Source organism: Pipistrellus hanaki (assembly GCF_964339955.1).
Source record: "Pipistrellus hanaki genome assembly, chromosome: 16".
Lineage (NCBI taxonomy): Eukaryota > Metazoa > Chordata > Mammalia > Chiroptera > Vespertilionidae > Pipistrellus > Pipistrellus hanaki.
Window position 1 is genome coordinate 21,634,122 of NC_140518.1, and position 24,834 is coordinate 21,658,955.

General features: G+C 37.8%; 1 protein-coding gene across 6 annotated transcripts in view; it reads right to left on the reverse strand.

Moving 5' to 3' along the window:
- The window catches only part of ACACA (acetyl-CoA carboxylase alpha), a 246,989-nt gene that overhangs the window by 124,532 nt on the left and 97,623 nt on the right, over positions 1-24,834 (reverse strand). For all 6 annotated transcript variants that reach the window (XM_084864172.1, XM_084864177.1, XM_084864175.1 and 3 more), the window contains 12 exons: positions 24,418-24,581; positions 20,347-20,497; positions 19,229-19,332; positions 16,232-16,313; positions 15,637-15,782; positions 14,399-14,549; positions 12,857-12,991; positions 12,135-12,281; positions 11,652-11,840; positions 10,958-11,058; positions 10,107-10,195; positions 6,191-6,315 (listed from right to left, as the gene is read on the reverse strand). In XM_084864172.1, coding sequence (XP_084720298.1) covers positions 6,191-6,315; positions 10,107-10,195; positions 10,958-11,058; positions 11,652-11,840; positions 12,135-12,281; positions 12,857-12,991; positions 14,399-14,549; positions 15,637-15,782; positions 16,232-16,313; positions 19,229-19,332; positions 20,347-20,497; positions 24,418-24,581 — 1,584 coding nt within the window. The remainder of the gene's footprint in view (positions 1-6,190; positions 6,316-10,106; positions 10,196-10,957; positions 11,059-11,651; positions 11,841-12,134; positions 12,282-12,856; positions 12,992-14,398; positions 14,550-15,636; positions 15,783-16,231; positions 16,314-19,228; positions 19,333-20,346; positions 20,498-24,417; positions 24,582-24,834) is intronic.

Here is a 24,834-nt window from a genome sequence, read left to right on the forward strand (position 1 = left end):
ATTTATAAACACACACTAAATAAAAACACCGTCTCATATTCTGACAATTCTGTACCCAAAAGTCATTTATCCTCTCGCTATACAAGAATCATTCCACAATATACAAACATGGTGAATCCTTAGATGGATTAGAAGGGGAAAAAGCAGCTCCTATAATACAATACAATACAATACAATACAATACATGGTTTATTCAGCACTGGGTCCTTTCCCTCCCAAGAATTAAAAATTGTTGAGAAAAATTTTCTTCTCCAGTGGAATGTCAGTTTATTCCCTCAATTCATCCATGTAATTTTCATCTAAGCTGAAAAACAGCAGGTAAGGTTTTTATAAAGTTTTTTTTTTAAAGTCACAGAGCTACTTGTAGTAGCTCTTAATACCAAACCACATAAAATATACACGTTCAAATATACTAGCAGTTCCCTCTAATTGAAATTTGAAATAATTGTCTTTATATTCAGTGAATTCTTATTCTCCCCTTACTATCCATAGGATATGAAAGATGACCAGATCCTAAAAGACTTCCTGTTGCTGCTTTTCAATCTCCTCCTTACCTTGATTACCAGCCATTTTCTTGAAGAATCTCCATTCATACTTAGACCTTCCCCATCTCAGGAGAGTCTTTATAGTCCATGACCCCCGCTGTATAAATAAAAGCTTGGGACTTCTGGCTTTTGGAGCAATGTTAATTTACCACAATACTTTCCCTACAACCCTTACTACTTTCCACATCACAGTTTTGAAGTGCTCAACATCACTATGCTGGAAAGAAGGCTTCTCAACATTTCAAAGCAGGAATACTTTCTGATTTCCCAGCCCACCATCCGGAGCTCTGCTCCTACTGTTGAGTTGTAAAACACAGGATGTGATTAATAGTTAAGGAAGTACACGTGCGTCTTGTTTTCATTCATTTAATGCAGGAATTCACTCATCTAAGTGGGAAGAAGACAAGCTGCTATGTCAGTGACTATAAATCCAGGATTCGGTTGAGCATGTAGTCAGTCACAGACCAGAGAACCTATCCCACCTATCCTAAGGCATAAATGCAAAGAGGGAGAAAATGCACCTCATCGTTTGTTGAGAACCAACAAGCAAAATAGAATTTCAAGGGAATACAGAGTGAGTGAGGCAAAAATAGATTTACAGTTGTTCCTATGTAAAATACAATAATTTAAAAATACAAGAATAAATTGTGTTTTACAACTTACTTTTGCCCCACCCTGTATATAAAATTACCAAGAAAAGACCATAAAAGGACAGAAGGAAAAGAATAGATAACAGTGTGTAAGGAAACCAAGTTAAGGTTTTCCTACATGAATCCCTTTTATTCAATGTTCCTAATAGAGAAAATATATTCCTTTCCGAGGTCCTCACTTCAGTCATCACACTGACCCACTGAAATATTTAAAAACCTAAGAGATGTCCTAGGTAATGCTACTCTGCAAAAAGCTAGACTGAAGTCTCAACATTAACAACATAAGCCAACATAACAAAATGAGAACACTAGCCACCTACCCAACCATTTCCCTGAAGGAAAATCTAGGCTTACCTTTTGAGATTAAAATAAATAAGTAAAAATAAAGTTACTATCTTAACTACACATCCTGTCCCACGTTAAAAAGCAAAACACAGTCACTTTAAAAACAACAACAAACTTTTTAAAATTTAATCTTTCCACTAGGAGAGAAAGGGAGTGAGAAAGAGGGTAGGAAGAAACAGTAACTGTAAGAAAAGTGAACTATGGAGATTAGAAAATAAAGTATGCGTTCAGTATCACCAAATGGCAATCTTCCTGAGCTCTGTGATAAAGTATAGAAACCAGACTTTTTTGGGCTGTTTATTTCACAGTAGGAATAAACCACTATTTGCATTAGTTTATCCTGACTTGGAAATTTTCCATCCAAATATTATTTTCTCAATTGTCATCATTAGTACTTAGTCAAAGATTGGCAATAGAAAACTTATGTGTAGAGTAATCTTTGCAGCCCTGTCTCATCCTTGACCTGGACACAGTGTAAATGTTCTTAAAAAACAAACAAAAAACACCAGGGAAAACCTTTCTGTTCATCTGAACCACCCATCCCAAGATACAAACATCCAAAAACAAGTCTTGTCCAGACTTCCTTGGGGCAACTGGACAGTCCAACATCACCATCTAGTCCTGGTGAACATTTTGCAACAATGACATTAAATGGTAACTATGTCAACAGATGTTTTCTCACTCCAAAGCAGTTAATTTAACAAGCCTACCTGCTGCTTTTGGGATTACAGGACGCTTGCATACATCTGCAGGCCCAAGGGAAAATTATTATTCAGTATTGGTTAATATTGGTACCACAAAGTACTTCTTTTTCTTAACCTGATTGTGGCTAAATGGTGGGGAATATAACATACATGCTTAAGTATCAAAACCATAGCCAAGTTACACAACTGACTGCCAGAAGAACAGAAGGTAATCCAACTTGATCTTAAGATATGAAGGCAATTCAAAATGAAAAGAATGTGACCTAGTGTGTAATGAGCTCAAGACATTAACAACATTTAACTGTGTGAGGCACTAATCCCAATACCAGCAATGGTCTGGTAGCTTCTTCCAGCCATAGCTTATTCAGTAAGCCAGGTTTGCTGAGAAAAACATTCTTCTTTATCACACATTGAACAAAATTATTTGCAGTCATGTAAAGAGGAGGGAGAAAAGGCACTGATTAGCATTTTAAATGATCCCTGCCTAAACCAAACAGGCTCGCAGGCATGGCATTACTCACAAGGAAGCATGTTTTAGATCATGTTCCTGTGGACCATATCAGAAATAAGATATAAGTAGCGAGGGGATAACTACTCAAGTAATCCTTATGTACTACGCCGCTATCTAGACAGCTATGAGGGTATTGATACATTTTACTGGTACAAAATTGCTTAAGTTGGCTTAAAGAGTGTCCTAAATATCTCTTAGTAAGCATAAACAATGTCCTAAGCTGTTTCCTAGAAAATTAAAGAAATAAGAAGAGCTTTCAAAATAATAAACTTATTGTTCATCTTCCAGACTTTGTTTTCTACTGTGGCATAATATTCCTCAAAATGGAGAAAACTTGACAGAACTTTGGCTTTTAGTTGATATTTTGCTATCCCAATAGGGTCAAAGATTAGAAGAATTTTGCTCGTGAGTCCTTGAGGCATGTAATCACTAAGCAAGTTATGCTAATACCTGGAAGGGATGAAGGCCTCCTTGAAGCAACCCGCGTTCCGTAACACTGATTCACAGAAGCCCGGATTTTCTTGAGCCTTCACTCTAGGTTCAAACCCCCCAGAAATCATCATCTAGCTCAGCAAAGCACACCATCAACACTCCTACTTCTAGAAAGCAGGGATTGGAATGCCCGGCACAAAACCATCCATCAGGAAGCTAAGGTAAGCAAAGAAAGTGAAACCAGCTGAGAATACAAACTAGGGGATTCAAGTGCTGCCAGATCCAGGTGATACCTGGAAAAGACAGACCTACAGAAAGAGTAATCCAAACAACTAAAATGGCTTTGACCAGCTACCATCAGTAATGCAGAAGCGGGATAGGGGACCTGACCTTTGCCACGAAAGGAGAGAGGAAGCCCATGTCTGGCATTCATTAATATCAGAGCAGAAAGGAGCACATTCTGAGCTTTCATCCCGATCCTACGTCACCACTAGCAGGCTCTCAGCTAATTCATATCAATTAATGTCTTGATTTCCAAATGACTAAAATGAGGTGAAAATAGCTGATATTTCAAGTTAATTATATGAAAGCCTCCTATGTTTATCAAGTTTTGTTTTCTTTTTAAAAGAAAAATGTGAAGTGCCAAAACAAAGAAAAGGACAAATCCATCTTTCTGGTTCACATCTTCAACCTTCCTCCTCCCTGCATACCCCCCACCCCCCTCCTCCTGTTCCTCTCCTCCCCATCTTATTTCTGCAAACCCAAACACTAACAAAGTGCTCAGTCTGTTGGAAAGAAAGTTTGGGCACTATCCATGCAGGTAAGAAGTAATCAGGATGACAAGGTGGGGAGAAAAAGAACAGCAGCAAGTCAGAGTCCCATTGGCTTCTGCCTGTCCGACTGGCAAAAGCAGAAAGCAAAGCCTCAAACCAGTTCTCTGACAGGGCCCAACGCCTCGGCTGCACCCCCGTGTAATTACACACTTGAGTGACTGGACTCTGAAGAAAATTGAAGGCCTGAGCTCCGAACAGCTGCCATTTTCTCTCTCCATCACACCAGCGTGATTACTTGAGAAATGAACAGCCCCGGCTCAAAGCTACTCCAGAATTCTCAGAGGAAATATGGCTCCGTGTTCCAATAATGAGATTCTTAAGGCAAGCGTTACTTACAATCACTCCGCAAAAGGAGCGAGCCGAGCCCCTATATCTTACAAATTAGAATTTAAGAAACCCAGCGACAGTCTTAGACGATCATTACTCTTCTGCTGCTCCAAGGATTCTGGGCTTTGGTCTATTTTTAGTGCAGAAAACTGTTAAGTCCTTAAAAAGGTAATCATAATAAAATGAAAACTCGCCATAATTAGCTTCCTAAGAAGGCAAATTCCACCCCATTTTAGGGTCAAACAGGCAGATTCTTCTACTCCCTTATCATTACCCTTTTTTATCAGAAAGTCCTGGCTTTATCCAAATGAGAATTAGCAATCTTTGTATTAAAATTTTTTTAAAAAGTCTAACTACTCAGAGATTTCTTCCCTCTTTGAGGAAAAAAAAAAAAATCAGTCAAGTTGCCACAGATAATATCACTTCTTTGTCAAAACCTGCACTTGGGGAAACTGTAATGCTACATAGTGCTGATATATTTTTTCCTTTCAAATGCATATCCTGGTTTCCCCACCATCTAGCCATTCTAGGCTAGCAAAGGTAATGAACTCTCCCTGCAATTACATACTTCTAAAAGTGGGTATTCTGAAAAATGTTATATCCTGTCCAGTTAACCAGCTAGGCAGATAGCTGAATGATTGGCACTGTTGTTAACCAGAGATGTGAGGTGGATAGTTTCCCTTCATTCTGATATATGAAATTTAAAAAAGCGTGAAAATTTATAGCTTTTTTCCTCCAAGAAGGAATAATGGAATTAAGGTATCAAAAATGTCAATTCCACAAAGGGACAAGAAGGCAAAGGTACTCTAGTCCACCAAAAAAGACACACATGCAAGAACAAGGCAATTGTTCATGGGGTGGAAGACTCTAAGAACAGTCCTATTGTTCTCTGATTCCTAGAATTAACAGAAAAATCTAAGAATGAAGGACTTAAAAATCATCTTTAAAAACCCTTAAGTCCACAAAAATTCCATCCACTAGTCAAATGTATGTTAGCCCTATCCACATAGATTAGTCTCACTGCTCATTCTCACCTTCTACTGTCAAATTACTAGGTTATGGGGACAAAAGCATGCATCTACTCCCCAAACAACACTGAGCTTAGATTTCCATTTGAATAAAACAGAAAGGAATCAAAGAAGATACAGAATACATTTAAATATCTTCCTTTGGCCGAAACCGGTTTGGCTCAATGGATAGAGCATCGGCTTGGGGACTGAAAGGTCCCGGGTTCGATTCCGGTCAAGGGCATGTACCTTGGTTGCGGGCATATCCCCAGTAGGGGGTGTGCAAGAGGCAGCTGATCGATGACTCTCTCTCATCGATGTTTCTAACTATCTCTCTCCCTTCCTCTCTGTACAAAATCAATAAAATATATTAAAAATATATATATCTTCCTTTGGTAGGGAAACGACAGCACTGGATTTCTAACAGTTGTTTTGTGCTTTTAAGTTTTGGACATGAGAACCATTGCTGATATTCATGGAACAAACCAGAGTTACAATGAAAAAGTGCACTGGCTGGTTAAGACTAAATTTTAAAGCTACTGTCATGAGTGATAATAGGAATGAAGAAGCACAGGGCCTAAGTAGAATCAAGAGAGCTGAGTCCCTGTGCATGACTGTATGTATAAGAGCCAGAACAATTCTTTCTTAAGTGAAGCAGGTTCCTTCAGTCAAGGACAAAGACAGATGTGAGAAATTGTTAATCCACAAGCCGAGCCCCACTCATCTCACAATTATAAAAGACAGGAGCTTTTCCTCTGACCACAGTCACCAGAAGGAGAAATACTTTTTTTCATATTATTAAGCATCCTTTCAGGATCTGAAAAAATTGTACTCACAATAAGCATTGTGACCAGAAGATTCTTCTTGGTGACTTGAGCGTGAGAAAAGATATAGTTCAGTACAGTGTTCATGTCACTCTTATTCTCCTCTCGAAGAGCGAAGACACATTTGTCATAGTGACCTGCAAGCAGCAAAAAGAATTTGGTCCTCACCCATGTATGAATGTTCATGTTTACGTGCTATTTGCTTTCTAACGTCTCTACTTCACCTGTTCAGCTGTGAGAAGAAATGTCTTGAGAATTTTCTTGGAGGAGTTTGGATAGAATTGGTTGTCTGGTTTAGTCAAAGGGGCAGTGGACTAGGAGTTAGGCAATCCAGTATAAGACCTGAGCTCAAAGCCTCGCTCGGATCCCAAAATCCTATGTGCTCCTGGAAAAATCGCTCTACCTCTCTGAGCCTGATTTTCATTAAAAAAAACAACTGAGAGGTGGAGGAGGGTGTACAGAAGAGTCTAAGGGATTGCTGATAACTCGAACTCCCCACCCTTACTCGAAACTCTCTCATAGCTTCCTGGAATGATTTCCTTCTAAGAGAGGTTCTGCTGCTTAAAAAGAAATGTCAATACCATTAAACGCGATGATCTTTAAAGCCTACTCCAAGTTAATATTCTGGTTCCATGTTTGACTCACTGAAAGTGGTTCACCTTAACTAGAAGGAACAGTTTTAGCTAAAAATAAAATAATACAAACTTCTCAACAGCGACAAGGATGACTGCAACCTCTGGAGTCAACGTTTTCCCTTGTAAGTCCATGAAACTACTAAGAAACCTAGGAATTCCTAATCCAAATAAAGGCATAGATCAAGGAGAACCCTGCATTGAGTCAAAAGGTCTCAATTATGTATATTTTCACTGGGAGAGCAATTATGTATATTTTCACTGGCCTTTTACAAGACCACAAGGGACAGGTTAGTTCTAGCCAAGAAAGCTGTATTTTGCAACAGAAGCATAAGCTTCAGATATACTGTAGTGATATCCACCATGGGATATAAGTAATAGTCATTTCTTTAGGAAACAGCTTACCTCAGAATTAAATTTCCAAGTATAGGAGAATAAGAGTTTGAGTAATCTCAAGGGGGAGAATTTTATAAAATCATGAAAATACTAAATGATTATCGCCTCAGTTCAGATTCCATGTTAAGTTACAAACCAAAATGGTGGTATTCAAACTGCATTACCATGGATTGATTCCTGCTTTCATCTATTTTAAATATTAAAGATGGATGTAAAAAAAATTTTTCAACACGAAACTAAATATATTTGAAAAACAGTGGACATAAAATAAAAACAATATTTTAAAAAGCTGCCAATTTTATAAAAGACCCATTTAGAACAAAATGGAAGCTGTTTAAAAATTGGATGTCCTATATAAATTCATATTTCTCCCAACCAAGACTTAGCTTTGAAATGACAACAGAAATATATCTTGGTAACAGGAATTACTAGGACGAGAAGAAGTAAAAAGAATATTCACCCAGGGAAAAGGCAGCAGAGACACTAAGCAGAAAGCAAGCAATGATATCAAGTGTTCTCTTTTTTAAAACTTTTTATTGTGAAATACACACACAGAGGAATAAACATTTGTGAAATCACAATCTATCTTAAATAGAACATTTTTAGTACCTTTGAGGGGTCCTGTGTGCTCCTCCTCTAAAACAATTACTAAGCTTAATGTCATGTTAATCATTCTTTAACTTTACATTTATCACAAATGTATACATATTTTCATTTCCCCTGCTTTTCAAATTGGTAACAATGCAATTATTGTGTATGGATCCCTCGGTAACTGGTTTCTTTCCCTTAACATTACATTTTTGAGATTCATCCTTTTGTTCACATGTGTATCTTTGTTCATGCATTCTCACTGCTATACAGTAATCCAATGTAGAAATACACTGTACTTGATTTCAATTATTTATTCTACTTGTGTATATTTAAATTTTCCTGTTTTTCTTACTATCATGAACAATGCTGCCACAAACAGTCCTGTATATGTCTTCCAATAAACATTGTTAGTTTCTCTCTAGAGTATATTATCTAAGAGTGAAACTGGTAGATTGAAGAGTATATAAAAGTTCAACTCTATTAAGTATTGACAAACCATTTTTTAAATTTAATATTTAATATTGAAAGTATTACATATACTTGCGGATCTATTTCTGAGCTATTATGTTTCATTGGTCTACTAATCGGTCCCTACAATAATATTGTCATTTCAAATACCCTACTAGAATTTGTATTACAATGTTAATAAATCTACAAATGAATTCAAAGAGAATTAATATTTTGCAAGTGTATATTCCAATCTAAGATTATGATTATTTATTTAGATTTTCTTTATTATTGTTAACTAGTTATGATTTTCTCCAAAAGATGCTTATACATTTATTTTCTTGGGTTTATTCCTTAATATTTATTTTGGGTTGCTATTTTAAATGGTATATTGCTTTTCTAAACAACTGTTCTACTATACAGAAATACATTTGAATTTTGTATATTGCCTTTTGTATGTAGCAACCTTTTAAACTTCAAATAATTATAATAATAAATATGTGGATTCTTTGAGACTTTCCAGGTAGATATCATACCATATCTAACAGTGGCAAACTTATTTCCTTACTCCTTTCCAGTCCTCATACCTTTCATTCTTTTTCTTGTCTTACTGCACTAGCTAGGACATCCAGTATGATGCTGAATAGAAGTAATGATAGCAGTCATCCTTATATTATTAATAATCTTAAAAATAATGCTTTTAATATTTCACCATTATGTATCCTATAGATTTTTTTATGAGAAACCCTTACATGACTAAAATAGTTCCATTTCATTCTTCATTTTCCAAAAGTTTTCATAAATGAATATTAAATTTTGTCAAATGCTTTCTCCTCCATATCTGGAGATGATGACCATGTTTCTTCCTCTTTTAAAATTAATATTAATATTTTAAATATTAATCAAGCTTACATTAGTGGTATAAAACCTACTTGGTTGTGAAGTATTATTTTATATATTGCTATATTCAGGGTGTCAATATTTACTTAAGGATTTTTTCTGGTTATGAGTGGCTTAGCCATCCTTTAAAGCAGGGGTGGGGGGTGTTCAGCTTGCAGGCTGTATAAGGCCCGTGAAATCATTTGGTCTGGCCCGCCAAGGCAACCACAGGCAGGACAAGAAATGCAATAAATCTAGGTGCTTTTTTCATAGCAACATAAATTTATATTAAGTGAATTTTATTAAGTGAATAATGTTATAAATGTCCAAATGGCCTTTGGAAGTAAAAAAAAAGGTTCCCCACCTCTGCTTTAAAGGATACAAAGGGAGCAAAAAAATAAAAGAAAATGTTATGTAATATTTCAAAGTATATGGTATTTCACTGCCATCTTGTGGTAGGAAGCTGTATCAGCAGTATGAACCTGTACAATCTTAGCCAGGGTGTTTCACATTTAGAGACTTTATACATCATTTAGTGAATCTCTTCAGAGAAAGCCAGGGATAAATTCCACCTAAATGGTACACGGAAAAGGAGTGGAAAATCTGAACCCTTTTCAAATGCCTTAGTTCAATCCATGGATTAGCTGCTGAGAGGCAAGCTCTTCAGATAAGGTTTCTCAATTTCAGCCTGGTCATGATTCAACCAATTCTCTATACGCGTCAAGAAGACATCAACAGGGAATGCTAATCTCTACTAGAAAAATTATCTCAGTCCTTTCCCAGAAGCACATGGATTCACAATCTCATCAAGCTGTGTTTTGTTGTTCTTTCTTTGGCAGTGGTGGGTTAGAGAGGCTTAATTTTTAAGGGAGTGGTGAAAGGAGGAAGCCTTATTAATGGCAAGTGTTAGCCACAGGATGAACTGGCTGGGCTGCTGCACAGGGAAACTTCCTCAGGTACAGAGTCCTCAGGAAGAGGCTTACCGTTCTGGAACTGTGTCTCTACTCGCAGGTATTGCCGCAGCAGATCCATCACCACAGCTTTCATGTGGCCTCGGATGCCACTTCGGTACCTAGGCAAATAGAACAAGTCTCCACTGAAAAACCTGATGGGTTAACACTATTAATAACAGACAATTAAATAATAAATCCAGAGCCCAGATTTACTTTGTAGAGTTTCCATGAAACATGTTTTCCCTCTGAATATATGACAGGACAGAGACCAGCCTAAAATCAGCTAACTGGATTAATTCAAATCTCAAGCTTAAAAGAAATCTGGCTACTGACAAGATTTATACATACATACATATATATATATTAACAGAGAGAGAGAGAGAGAGAGAAAGAGAGAGAGAGATGAATAAAAAAACAAACAAAAAAACTACACGACATCCCTACCTACTCTGGGGTTCTGTTCCCACTGCTAAGTAGAAATGATTACCACACCCGTGAAATGGCTAAGAGATATCTGAAAAATCTACGAGTATCTTCCTTTAGTCCAATAGTTGGTTCTATAAGTTAAGAAAAATGTTACATTTAGGCCTTGTGCCAGAAGAAAAATCAGGGGTTTTATCAAAATTGCAAGAAAAAATAAAATGTCATTTCTGTGCCTTAATAACTGACAGAGGGAAGTAGAATAGAAAGAAGTCATCACAAATATTGGGTATAACTGCTCACAATTCTAAGATATTTAGAAGACATAAGGTATTTTCTAAGATATCAGTGCTTTCTAATTTATCTAAGTCAAACCTGAAGTAAATCTCTTTGTGACTACTTAGAAGAAAGGAAGGTATGAGAATGGATAGGTCTGGGAATCTGGAGTTATATGTAACTACCTCTGTACCAGTTGGACAATGCTCTGAGTGTTCATGAAGAAGACTTCCCGTTCAGATTTCCGGTTCAGTGTAGCTGCATGGCTATCTAGGATGTTGGCAATCTAACGTGTAAGAAAAAGGGGGAAAAATGAAACCCAACCCAACGAAGAGACCCAAAGCATTCACCTGTATAATATCACCACTAAGAATCTTAATTATAACAAGATAATTTCTATCTTTTATATGTAGGGAGCAGCTGAAAGTTACTGGGCATATAGTAGGGGCTTGTGTTAAATAAGCAAACAACTTTTACTTCTTTTCACCCTTTCCCAAATGAAGTAATGAGTGTATCACAAAACCTACCAGAGGCCATGACAATCAAGACATATCAAAGGTCAAGGCCCAAACTTTACTCCCCCCTTGCCTAGCTTTACTCCCTACATGCAAATTTGCTTTCAGGGTACACATGCTGCTGAGGTGGTAAAGCAGTCTTTAATAATAAAACTGTGAATATCCCTCACTTTAGATTCAGAAATATATCTCTGATTTGGGTATATGTTCCTCATAACCACAGATACTTTACATGTTACATACAATACTTTAATTATTGTGCGGCAGTTTTTTGAAGGGCACAATGCTTAAAACTTTAACAGCACAACATCCAGATAGTGAAGAACTGGTGGCCATTAGAAAATGACTATTGCTCTATAAATACCTGCTGGCTGGGAAACTGACAGAGGACTGATGTGATGTTGCTAGCATACTGAGCCATTTCCTTCTTGATAGATTTCTCCACGTTGGGGGGGATGCGGCCAGATACACTGGTCATGATATCTTGCAATTCTAGGAGAGGTAAGGAGGGATCTCTGAGGGTCTTCATCAACCGCTCCACCCAGTCTTTTACCTAAGAAGGAAATAATAAAATAGGATCCAGACAAATTAACACAATAAATAAAATGATATATCTGAATTCACTATCATATAGTACTTACTTTGAAATTGCAATAAAAGCATCAAACAATTATATGTGAAGTCAATAAAATGGATAAGAAGCAAGGATTTAAAGACTTCAACTCCCTAAACTAAAGGGGAAAGAGGTTCATCTAAAAAAAAATCATTTTGCAACTTTTAAACTATCTTGGAGAACAGGTACCTTACCTTATTTGTACATCCCTTCCCAAAGAGAAGTGATTCATACCCTGTTGCTAAAGAAAGGATCTGGAAGGCAGTATCCATTCATCACGTTGACCAGGTTGTCCAGGACATAGTGGAACACTCGATGGAGCTTCTCACCTCTAAGTGCTGTGCTCTGGATCTGTGGCAGACTGCCAGTGTGAAGCTCAGCCTGTCAACCCCAATGAGAAATCAAATCATCCACTAACTTCTATGCAGGGTGCAAACATACCATTGCAACTTAGAATTATCATTCAAAAATCAAGACATCCCTTCACCATTTGCAGCTATAAGGAAAGAAGGCAATGGAGGAAGCATCATGAAGAAAAAAAATCATATAATCTTATTATCATAGTAATTCCTACAAACTCTAATTTCATAATACTACAAATACAAAAATTAGGCATAAGATCAGGAAGAAAAGCTTAAGAAAAACTGGCAAACCAAACAGAGAAACCATTTGCCCCTCCAAATTACCCGTCATGTAATTAGCTCTTAGAAAGCAATATTTTTTAAATATGTTTTGATTTTAGAGAGAGAGGAAGGCAGAGGGAGAGATAGAAACCTTGAAGCATCAACACTGATCGGCTGCCTCCTGCACGCCCTTGCTGGGGATCGAGCTTACAACCCAGGCATATACCCTGACCAGGAATCAAATCTTGACTTCCTGGTTCATAGGTTGCTGCTCAAACTCTGATCCACACCAGCTGGGCTAGAAAACAATATTAAAAGTCCCTGCCTACTTGCCTGCTGGACCTTGCTGGGGTTATCCAACTGCATTTTGGCTATTACACAACCAGGGTCAAGAGCTGCTCCAGGCCGCTTGACATAATGAATACAGCCAGACTCCATAGCTGTTAAGGTCATTACCATCTTCATCACCTATAATGAAAAATAAATAAAATTATAATTTAATTTCTCTTTCCACAGATGAATGATTTAAAGAGGTCACATTTCCCCTCATCATCTAAGTTGGACTGTATCTTACTCAATCCAGAAAAATGGAAATCTATCAAAATCTCTAAGAGATTATCAAGGAAGGCAATTAGAAAATCTCTCAGGATCTAGCTTTAAGGATTAATAACAACTAGGGAATTTCCTATTTTTAACTGTTTAAATCCATTTTTCCATAATTTCTATTTTTACATTTTTTGTACTTGGAAGTGATGAACAATTTAGTCTCCTCATACACTCAGATCTAAATGTTCACTCTGTCTACATGAGATACCCAAGCTAAAATCTAAGCATCGAGAGGGAGTGAGGGAGGGAGAAAGAAGGGGGGAAAAAAAAAAAAAAAGTGACAATAAAAATAAATAAATAAATAAATAAAATCTAAGAGTCATTCTTTACTCTTTTTTCTCCCTTATCTACAATTATGAAGCCCAGCCAAAAATATCGTCCGAACCTCTCTCAGAAATCTTTTTCTCATGCTAGCTGTTTGGTTTAGTGTACTTCTGGCCTAGAGTACTTCAAAAACCTCCCAAAAGATTTCCCTACCTGCTATGCACCTCCAACAAGAACACTAAGAGCAATCGTTCTAGTGTTCTTGCCCTAACACTTTTCTATGTAAAATCCTTCCATGATAGTCTAAGCTTCACTATGTTTTATAAGGTCTTCCATGATCTCAAATTGTTTACTTATTTAGCATCTTTGCTTGCCATTCCCATTAAAACTTAGTCCATTCTCAAGCAACACAAACATGTACTTGCGGTTCCCTAAATATACCATACCCTCTTGCTTCAGTGCCTTTGTACCTGGCTGTTCCTTCCCCTTTAAGCATTCTTCCTTGCCCTTCTTTACCTGTCCATTATTATTTATCTCTCAAAGCTAAAATCAAAGACCCTTCTCTTAGAAGTCTTCCCTTACTAGCCACCAACATACACCCAGCCCCACAAGTGAATTAGGTGGCCCTCTACACTCTGGTGCTTGGCTATATCAGAATCATATTTCATTACTTGTCTGTTTAGTGGTCCCCCTCTACCTATCATATTTCCCCCATATTATCAGCACATAGCATAATACCTACCACTCAATAAGTGCTATTGCAGCCTAATATCTATTTTTAGAGTTAGCAATTCCTCATCTGTCAAAAAAACACAACCACCACCAACCTGTGAGCTTTGCAATTATTGTTAAAATCTTAAAATTCCTAGCCCAAATTAAACTAACTGATGCTCTTTCCTGCCTATTTTCTATTTGCTTTCAGTTACTCTTCAATCCTAGTCTATCCCAGACAACCCCATTCCTACCTTCCCTCCCATGAAACAAAAGCCCTGTCACCCCTCCAACCTCAATCTCAGCATAGCACTGTCCAGAAAACACATGGCCTCCATCCTCCACAATGTACTGGATTAACTTCCCAGCAGAAGGTGAGCGCATCACTGAAGGGTCATTCTCCTTCTCAAACACACAGGTTTTATTGCCAATCGTGATGCGATATCTAGGAGATAAGTAGGATATGTAAGCCAATAAATCACCTAAGGTATTTTACCATAGAGAATGGTAGAATAATGTCATTCTAAAAAAAATACAAACTAATAACTTTATTCTATATAAACACATGCACATATGATACTCATTTCACCTTCATTTATAATGCCAAATAAGCAAAAATTCCTTCAATAAAGGTTAGATTTAATCAATTATGATACATCCATATAATGGAATACTATACAACCATTAAAACGAATAGGCATCACTATTTAAAAAAAACAAACCCATAAAGATGATAAAGATGTAACAGTTAACATTTCTTAAACCCTTATTATGCCCCAGACAAGTTCTTAGCACTTAACATATGTTAATTCATTTAATTGTCACAACATTGATTGGTGTTGAACAATCTACAACAGTGGTTGCCAACTGGTGATCCATGAGATCCAAAAGGTTGGCAACCACTGGTCTACAATATATGTTAAGGAAAAAATAAGGTGCAAAACAGTATTTAAAGATTATTTTTATTTATGGATGCATTTAAAAGAAAAAAAACAGTACATATACACTGAGTAATTTCTAAACGCATAATAATCTGGCCACTCAGTGTATATCTTATATAATAAAAGGCTAATATGCAAATTGTCCCCTCAACCAGGAGTTCGACCAGCAAGCAGGCCAGCCAACCACCCATGTCCCCTCCCCCTGGCCAGGCTGGCTGGCCACCCATGCACGAATTCATGCACCAGGCCTCTAATATATAGTGAGTGGTCAGATTATTATGTGTTCAGAGATCATAATAATCTGGCCACTCAGGGTATATGTAACTTGTAAATGCACATAAATTTTCAATACATAAGAAACTGTTAGCTGTCCTTATAAAGAGGAGAACTTATTTTTCATATCTACTCACATTGAAGTGGTAGAGACAATATTTTTCATTATAAACACATTTTTGCACTCTTAAAATTTTTGTTAAGTGCATGTGCTATTTTTTTTTTTTAATTAAAATAGAATACCAAGAAGATCTTGAAAAATCCCAAGAGCTAGGGACTATCTGAGATCGAACATATGGATCTCAAAAAGCCACTCACCTATCCACTTCTTCCTTCATGTACGTGGTATAACTGCTGCCATCATAGGACAAGAGCAGTCCCCCGTCACTCAGCCGATGCACGTCGACTTCTACACATGAGCCATTCATGATCACCACATAGGAGTTAGGGGACTGTCGAGTCACCTAGGGAATGAGACCAAAAAAGGACACGTCAATATCCCTTCTAGGTGCAGTCCCAAGTAAAACTTGGTATCTTAAAAATATAGATTTAAAAAAACCTATCAAAGAGGAAGGAAATTCCTAGCACTAGTGCTCTTAGCATCAGTGTCTAAGGGCATGGCTCAGCCCTGTTCCAAGCAAACAGATTGACCTTAGATGCTTCCCTGGTCTGGCTATTCTCTGTCTCCTTTATCTCTTCGCTCCATATGTGAAAGTGAGGAACAACTAAAACATTTTCAGAAAGCCACCAAATATTGCTTCTGGCCTTTGACATAAATAATGACTAATTTCATAACACTCAGCTTTGCAGTAAACTAAAATTTCACCCCTATCTCTTCACCTACAGGAAATAAGCTAACAAAGAGAGATAAAAAAAAAAATATAAGTGTAGGCTTCAGTGGGGTTCAACATACCTTAAGTACATACTTGATTCCCTCATAGATAAGTTCAACATCTACAGTGTTCAGAAGTGTATGAGCAGGAAGGACTTGACCCCTGAAAGAACAACAATGTGAGATACATTTACTTCTAGAAGGTTCTAAAAGTGTATAAGGGCATCACAAAGGTTATTGATTATAGCATTTCCTGGAATATCAAGACTGGAAAAAACCTAAATGACCATTAGTAAGGGACTAATAATGTAAATTATGAAAAAGCCATATAATAATGGGATATTATGCAACCATTAAAAAATAAAGATGAGGCCTTTTATGTACTAATATAAAATATTTTTAACAATAATGAAAAAAGCAAGTGAAAAAATGAAAAGCGAGCTATAATTTGTATTTTTTTAAATAGGGGGTGAAGCCCTAGCTGGTTTGGCTCCATGGATGGAGTGTCAACCTGTGGACTAAAGGGTCCTAGGTTCGATTCTGATCAGGACACATGCTCAGGTTTCAGGCTCCATCCCCAATAGGGGGCATGTAGGAGGCAACCAATAGATGAGTCTCTTTTATCATTGATGTTTCTATCTCTCTCTCCCTCTTCCTTCCTCTCTGAAATCAATAAAAAAATTTTTTTTTTTTTTTAAATAGGGTATGGGAAGAAACAACTATTACATGCCTATCTTATACAAGAGGCCCAATGCATGAAATTCATGCAAGGGACTCAAGCCCTCGCAGCCCCAGTTTCATCTGGAAGGTCATCCGGAAGGACATTCGGAAGGTTATTCAGCTGTCTGGTCTGATTACCATATTAGGCTTTTATTACTATCCTATATAATAAAGAGGTAATATGCAAATTGACCATCACTCTAACACACAAGATGGCCACTCTCATGTGGTCAAAGATAGCCACCCCCATATGTACATAAGATGGCCAGCAGGGGAGGTCAGTTAGGTGTGACCAGGCCTGCAGGGGAGGCAGTTAGGGGCAACCAAGCCTGCAGAAGAGGGCAGTTGGGAGCAACCTGACCTGCAGGGGAGGGCAGTAGGGGGGACCAGGCCTGCAGGGGAGGGCAATTAGGGGCAACCAGGCTGACAAGCTAGGGCAGTTAGGGGTAACCAGGTCAGCAGGGGAAGGCAGTTGGGGGTTGGGGGCGACCAGGCCTACTGGGGAGGACAGTTAGGGGCAACCAGTCTGAAAGGGGAGGGCAGTTAGGGGTGACGAGGCTGACATAGGAGAGTAGTTAGGGGCAAATGGCCTGGCAGAGAAGCAGTTAGGCATCAATCAGGCTGGCAGGGGAGTGGTTAGGGGGTAATCAGGCTGGCAAGCAAGCGAGAGATTGGGAGTCAGGATTGTGAGAGGGATGTCCAACTGCCCATTTAGGCCAGATCCAGATCAAGGGGTACCAGATTGGAGAGGGTACAGGCTGGGCTGAGGGACACACACACACACACACACACACACACACACATGTGCACAAATTTCGTATACCGGGCCTCTAGTAAATAATAAAAGCCTAATATGCTAAATGTCTGAACGGTTGGCCGTTCAATCAATCAAAGTGCAACAAGCTAATGATATGCTAAGGTCACTCAACTGCTCTATATGATGTGCACTGACCAGCAGGTGGTAGACACTCCAACTGGTAGGGTAGCTTGCTATTGGGGTCTAAAAATTGGGGCTGAGCGAGATGGGCTGGACATGCCTGGGAGCCCTCCTATGGTCCCTCCCTAGCTGGCCAACCTCCCATGTCCCCCCCTATCCCCAATCATGTACCAGTAGGGTCCCTTGGCCTGGCCTGCATCCTCTCGCAATCCGGGACCCCTCGAGGAATGTTGGAGAGCCAGTTTTAGCCCGACCTCGCAGGCCAGGCCGAGGGACTCCACTAGTACACAAATTCGTGCACTGGGCCTCTAGTGTTTATATAAATTACGATATCTGGAAGGTTACAGAAAAAACTGCTAACTTAAGTTAACTACTGAGAAGGAAACTGGGTGGACAGGGAACAGAGATAAGAAGAATTTTCACTATATGCCTTCAGTGCCTTTTGAATTTTGAATCATGTGAATATATTACCTGTTCTTAAAAATAAATAAAACTTAGAAAAAGAAAAAGGCTCCAAAATGAACAACCCTCACTACTCTTATCAACTGGAGTTTTATTTGGGGTCTTAAATAAAAAGCAGTAGTGTATGGCTGGGTAGAAGGGGAAAGAAAGTTCATCGTCAAGCAGGAAACATTATCAAGAAAGACTTCTGATAATAATAAAGAGAAGAAATGGTAGAGCAAGTAAGCCAAGTTGTTAATAATTGGTGAATTTGGGCAAAGAATATAGTAGTTGTTTGGACTATTCATGCAACTCTTCTATAAGTCCAAAATTATTTCAAAATACAAGTTTTAAGAATAAATGAAAATAACATTAAAGAGCAGTGGAACTTGTAGACGAGATTATATATAACATATTTATACACTAGTAGGGAAACCACTTAACTAGGTAGAGGCTGCATGTTGAGAAACAGAAATTAGTAGGAATGGACTGGTAAAAAGAGGCCAAAGTATATAGGAAGTTAAAAAGTCACACTGAGGGATTTAGATTTGAACATAGGGTAACGTGAGCTGCTGAAGGTTTTAGTGCATCAGAGTAACAAAGTGAAAGATATTTATCATAAGACTTGGATAACTGAAATCTCAGGGCTCAATGCTAGAGAGAACACACAGATTTTCATCATTAGGGAATAGAGAGATTTGATGTTTGTACTGAACAGAATGTTTATTTTAACATGATTCTAGTTTTTTAAAAGCAATCCATTCTAACTGCAGGTTAAACTAATTTCTAAAACCCAAAGTAAAGTCCCACAATAATTTGTCATAATCTGTACATCCCTTTTTCTGTCCCCATGGTCAGTGAATAACAGGTAGCAATCATAAACTGCCAGAAACAGGGAAAAGAATAAATGGGTCTTTGAACTTCAGTCCTGTCCTCAGGTCCACTAATTAACTTGCACAGAAAGGAGAAACAAAGCCTACCTTTCTAAGGAGTGAAGGAAGTTAGAGACGCTATTCCGCAGGCTCACATCAGCCACATGGAGAGCGCCACACACAACTCCCAACATGGTGTCAGGTCGCTCTGCCTGAAAGGAATAAAAATAGGGCAGGTAATATAAAGCACAGTCACTTGGCACCATGGCCCCTCAATTTAAATAGGGCTCAAATTTTCTGTGAAGGTATAGTTAGCATTGAGAATGGATGGAGTCCTTATAGCACAAATGATTTTTTGAACTACAAACACATTTACTTTAGAATCTGAATAGAGGCACCATTTGAATAGAGATGAGAAACAACTCTCCTTTCACTCTAAGATTTCTACTGAACCAATCAAAGAGCTGCTCAAAAGCAAGCCTTTGTCAGAAATAAACTCAAAAAGGAACAGAGATTTGACTACTGATAATCTCAAAGGAAAACGTTATATAACCAAAATTTGAAAATTTAATTGAATCTAATGATTTTTACAAAAATTTTGGTAATTTAGAAGAGCCCTGAAATTCAGGAACAAGAAGTAACTTGCTGCCGAAACTGGTTTGGCTCAGTGGATAGAGCATCAGCTTGGGGACTGAAGGGTCCCGGGTTTGATTCCGGTCAAGGGCATGCACCTTGGTTGCGGGCACATCCCCAGTAGGGGGTGTGCAAGAGGCAGCTGATCGATGACTCTCTCATCGATGTTTCTAACTCTCTCTCTCTCTCTCTTCCTCTCTGTACAAAAATCAATAAAATATATTTTTTTTAAAAAGAAGTAACTGTTGCTTCAGATGAGGCCCCTCTCATCAGCCTCTGTTAAACAGATGTAAGAGTTGGTAACTCTAAGCCAGACTTAACATCAAATGAGGAAAGAGAAAGGATCTCAATCCCTATGTGCCTCTCTTCAAATATACCCAGGAAGTAATATCAGAACATGTAAAATGACAGTGTAACATGGGCACAAGAACTCTTAGTGATAATTACACTGGCTCATAGGTTTTTTCCATGTAGATCAAGAACCATTAACTTTAGAATCAGATAAATTTTATCTAGTGACATAGAACGATCACACCACAAACCTATAAAAACCCAATCCTAGAAGCTGTTAGTGCAAATGGAGAAATACACACCTGTACTTTTTCTGCTATCAGTCTGTCCAGCCAGCCAGTGTCAATTCTATTCAACTGAAAGCTTTCCGTCTCCAACAATTTAATCAGGTATTCAACTGTAGTTCGAAAGTCACCCCGAATAGATAGCTCCTTCAAAGCCACCACCATGTTTCTGGGAGAACAGAAGCACATCTGTTTCAGCAACAAACGTTTCAGTATTGAAATTTCTATCATTTTAAAGAATTGTTTCATTCTTTTGGAGTCTTAGAAGGGAGGGGAGAGGGACAGACAGTTCTAAGAACAAATGAGGGTGTAAATATAAGTGTGCTCATTCACATGCATTCCAGATGGGATGATTTTCAAGAAGTCAGTAAAATTATGAATTCTGACTGACATTATCTTAAGTGCATCAGCAAATCACATGCATTTCATTATATGGAGGACAAAACAAATTATATGCAAACCACCCTCAGCTTTCACTTCCTAGGTTCCATCATTCCATTCATTTATTGATTACTAACTAGAATTAGAGCATAATTTTCCTCTCCATAACACCTTATTTTAAGATATAATTTACATAAAATAAAATATACTTATTTTTAAGTATACTGTTCAATGAATTTTGACACATTCTCACACCTTAAATATTTCCATACAATGAGCAAGTGGACAAATATAGTCAGGTATCAGCCTAACACTTCATGTGACAGTGGTGTTTTTTTAAAGCTGCCTTTTAGATGTTTGTGAAATGACCACTCATTACTTTTATTACTTCCCAATAAAGTGTGAAATGGTCTAATATTAATAGAATTTCAAATGCCCTGGGTTTTTTTCCCTGTTTATTTTTGCCCAGTGTCTGCCCTGCACAGAACAGGTCTTTACTTCAAATTATTATGCACCTCACAGACCCAAGGCACATACTAGGCTCATAAGGTAGATACAGTAATTGCTTTCAAAATATATGGCAGAATATCATAAGTAGAGAGATATAAGCCAAGTGCTGGAGAAGTTCTAAGAAAGGACAATATCCACCTTCCTATGATTTCATGAAGAATGTGGAATTTGACGTGGAATGAAAGTATACCTGGGAATATAACTGTGATAGGAATATTATTCCATGTGGTCCAGGCAATCCCTCAGCCTAGAACATTATTTGGTTTCCCATCTCTGCCTTCCACTCTGTGTCCTCTTTTGGCCTAGCTTATTCCTATATATTTCTTATAGATAAGTCCAGATGCCATTTCTTTCTGACCCTCTCTAGACTGAGTTAGCTGACTTAGCTATATGTTCCTATACCACCATTATGTAATCCCATTATCATAAGATAGCAATTTATTACATTGTGTTTAACTGTTTATTTGCCTCTCACCCTCTGGATTCTCAAGCTCTATGAAGGCAGAGACCCTATTTTGGTCCTTGTTGTATTGCCATATAGTCAGTAAATATTTTTTTTTTTTTAATGGAGTGAATGAATAGACAGAATATCAAGAACAAAGGGAAAGAAGGAAAAAAATATGGGTTGTGTCCAGAGAACATTATGATTGAAGCAAAGGGTATGAGGACAGGAACTAGTGGCAAATCCATCCATTTAATAAACATTTACTGAACACTTACTATGTTCAGAGGATACAGCAGCAACAAACAGACATGGTCCTGTTCTCATGGTATTTAGATTACGATGTATGGGAAATAAGGCTGGAAATATAGGTTGGGACTATTCTAGAGAACAAGAATATTATGAATGTTATGAGTAAGAAAAGATATAAATAAGAAAGAAACAAACTCTGAGCTGAGGGATGAACTTTGGCATGAAGTCAAGAAGGAAGCTTATTGTAAAGACCATATTTTTAGTATACTAAAAGTTAACCTAGTTAACTTACACCTAGTTAGAGAAATACGAGAGGCCTGATGCATGAAATTGGTGCATCAGTAGGGACCCTAAGCCTGGCTGGCAACCAGGGCTGATCTGTGGGGCAACTGGCAGGGCAATCGAAAGCCCCCCTCTGGCACCCACCTTGGCCAGCCTGGGGCCTGCGGGCTGGGGGCAACTCCTGCGTTGAGCATCTGCCCCTTCGTGGTCAGTGTGCATCATGGCAACCAGTCATTCCACCAGTAGTTTAGCCGATTTACATATTAGGCTTTTATTATATAGGATACAGAGCAAGTCAGGAAGTAAAGAGCAAGGCTTTTGGACCAAGAGATAGGACATGTCCTGTAGAAAATACTTAGCAGTCTGCCTAAACAGAACTATAAACCTAAATACCAAAAGAGGGATGTCTCGTTTATTCTGAGAATGTAAACGAGTAGGCAGACTGTGTGCACTAGAGAATTCATGTTTCCTCTAAAAGAAGCAGCCACACAGAGGTTTAGCTAACTTTTGCCACGTGGAATTTAAAACCAATATTGTCATTACCATCCCATATTTGAAGAGAAGGCAGAAATCCATATATTTAACCTACCAATTTTTAAATATTGGCATTTTTTAATACATTAGGACCCTGTAAACCAATCAAACACATATGTAGCTGTGACTATTTGGAAGGCCACCATGTATTTGTTTGAATTACAATTTGCAAAACTCATAAACCTTCTTCACTTTGGTAAAACAAGAGATGAATGTAATAAAAAGGGGATGAGGGGGCAACTTTATACCAACTATCAATATATTTTCTGGTAGCATTGATTTAATTTGGAAAAACTCTACTTTAAATTTTACTTTCCCCCAATCGTTCAGGAATCCATTTTATTACTTACTTACTTATTTATTTATTTTTACTGTTAATCCTTACCAGAAGATATTGAATTTTAGAAGTGGAAGGGAAGGAGGGAGGAAGAGAGAGAGAGAGAGAGAGAGAGAACCATTGATGTAAGAGAGACACATCAATTGGATGCCTCCCACATGTGCCCGACTTAGGTGCGTGGGTCAATTACCAGGGCTGCAAGTCTTTATTTTTGACACTATTACGGATGTTGCTCATTTTCTCCTCCTTTGACCCTTCCACCCAAGCCCTCACTCCCTCTCTACTTATAATTTTGAATAAATGGGGAGAATCATAGAGGGCAAAATAGAGAAAAACTGAGACTTCCCTACTTCCAAAACCACTATTAAAAACCAACATTATTAATACTTATTGACTACTAGTATATGTATACAGTCCAAAGATCAAAGGAATGGTATTAAATGCTTGATATAAGGAAATAAGACAAAAAATAGTTCAATTTTAGATATTCTAAAATATCTAAACTGTCAAAATTATCTCTTAGAGCTCTATTTTTAAGCAAGTAAAATTGCTACTAATTTAATATTTAATGTTTATGTCTAATATAATATTAACCAATAACCCTTATGATATACCAGTTACATTTGGATAAGCTGTGTGTACTAGTATAATTCATAGCATAATGAGGTCTCTTCTATAAGCAATGGGGACAGTTCCCTTATGTCCTTTGCATGTAACAAGCAGTTTAATTTTATTATTTTAAATGACTATGGGACATTTACAGCTATAGCTTTAGTTTGATGACTAATAACAGGTCTTTCTATGATTTATAAAATGCCAAATTCTTGATCAAGAATCTACCTCCCTACAGCACCATAGGAAAATTATATGTTTAAAGCAATCAACTTTATAAATATTTGAACCCAGCCAGTGTGGTTAAGTGGCTGACCAAGAGATCATGGGTTTGATTCCCGGTCCAGGTACATGCTGGGGTTGTGGGCTCGATCCCCAGTATGGAGCGTGTAGGAGGCAGTTGATTGATGATGTTTCTCTCTCATGGATGTTTCTATCTCTCTCTCCTCCTTCCTCTTCCTTAGTTAAACTAAAATAACTAAACTAAAATAAAAATATATGTATTTGAAAGCAAAAATATTTAAAAAGACTTGAACAACAAACTGAAAAACATCTGCCAAACACTGCATATTTTAACACACATGAATACCAGTATAATTGAAAATATTCTTCTGAAAAAGGTTGTCCATATTAATACTTTTATAGCAGTTAAATGGTTCCCTGCCTATACCCACACCTTCACTGAAGATTAGCACAGATTTATTTATTTTTAAATGCAATCAAATGCTACTGTACTCACGAAATTGCTTCCTCTCTGTTTTCTCCCCAAGAAAAGCAGTGACCAAACTGGGAATCAGCAAATTCATGAAGTCCCCCTGCAGCAGCAACACTGAAATAACCCCATACATTCTTATTGCTGCGGAAATTCAGTTCCTGAACTGTTCCTGAGCTGGGCTTAAAACCCTGTTAGAGAATGAAGAATATGAGAGACCATGTTATATTTCCCAGAAGAGGACATTTATATATTTACTGTTTAGGCTCTGTGGTAATTGCACATAAAAGAAGAAATGATGCACAAAAAACATAAAGGCTTAAGAGCCAACGTCCAATGCTACTGAGAACTCTATAGTGACTATAGCAGGATAAAATGACCAGTGGCGCAGTGATCGTTTCTTTGTTTACTCTGATTAAACCTCTACAAATTCCCCCTTCCCGC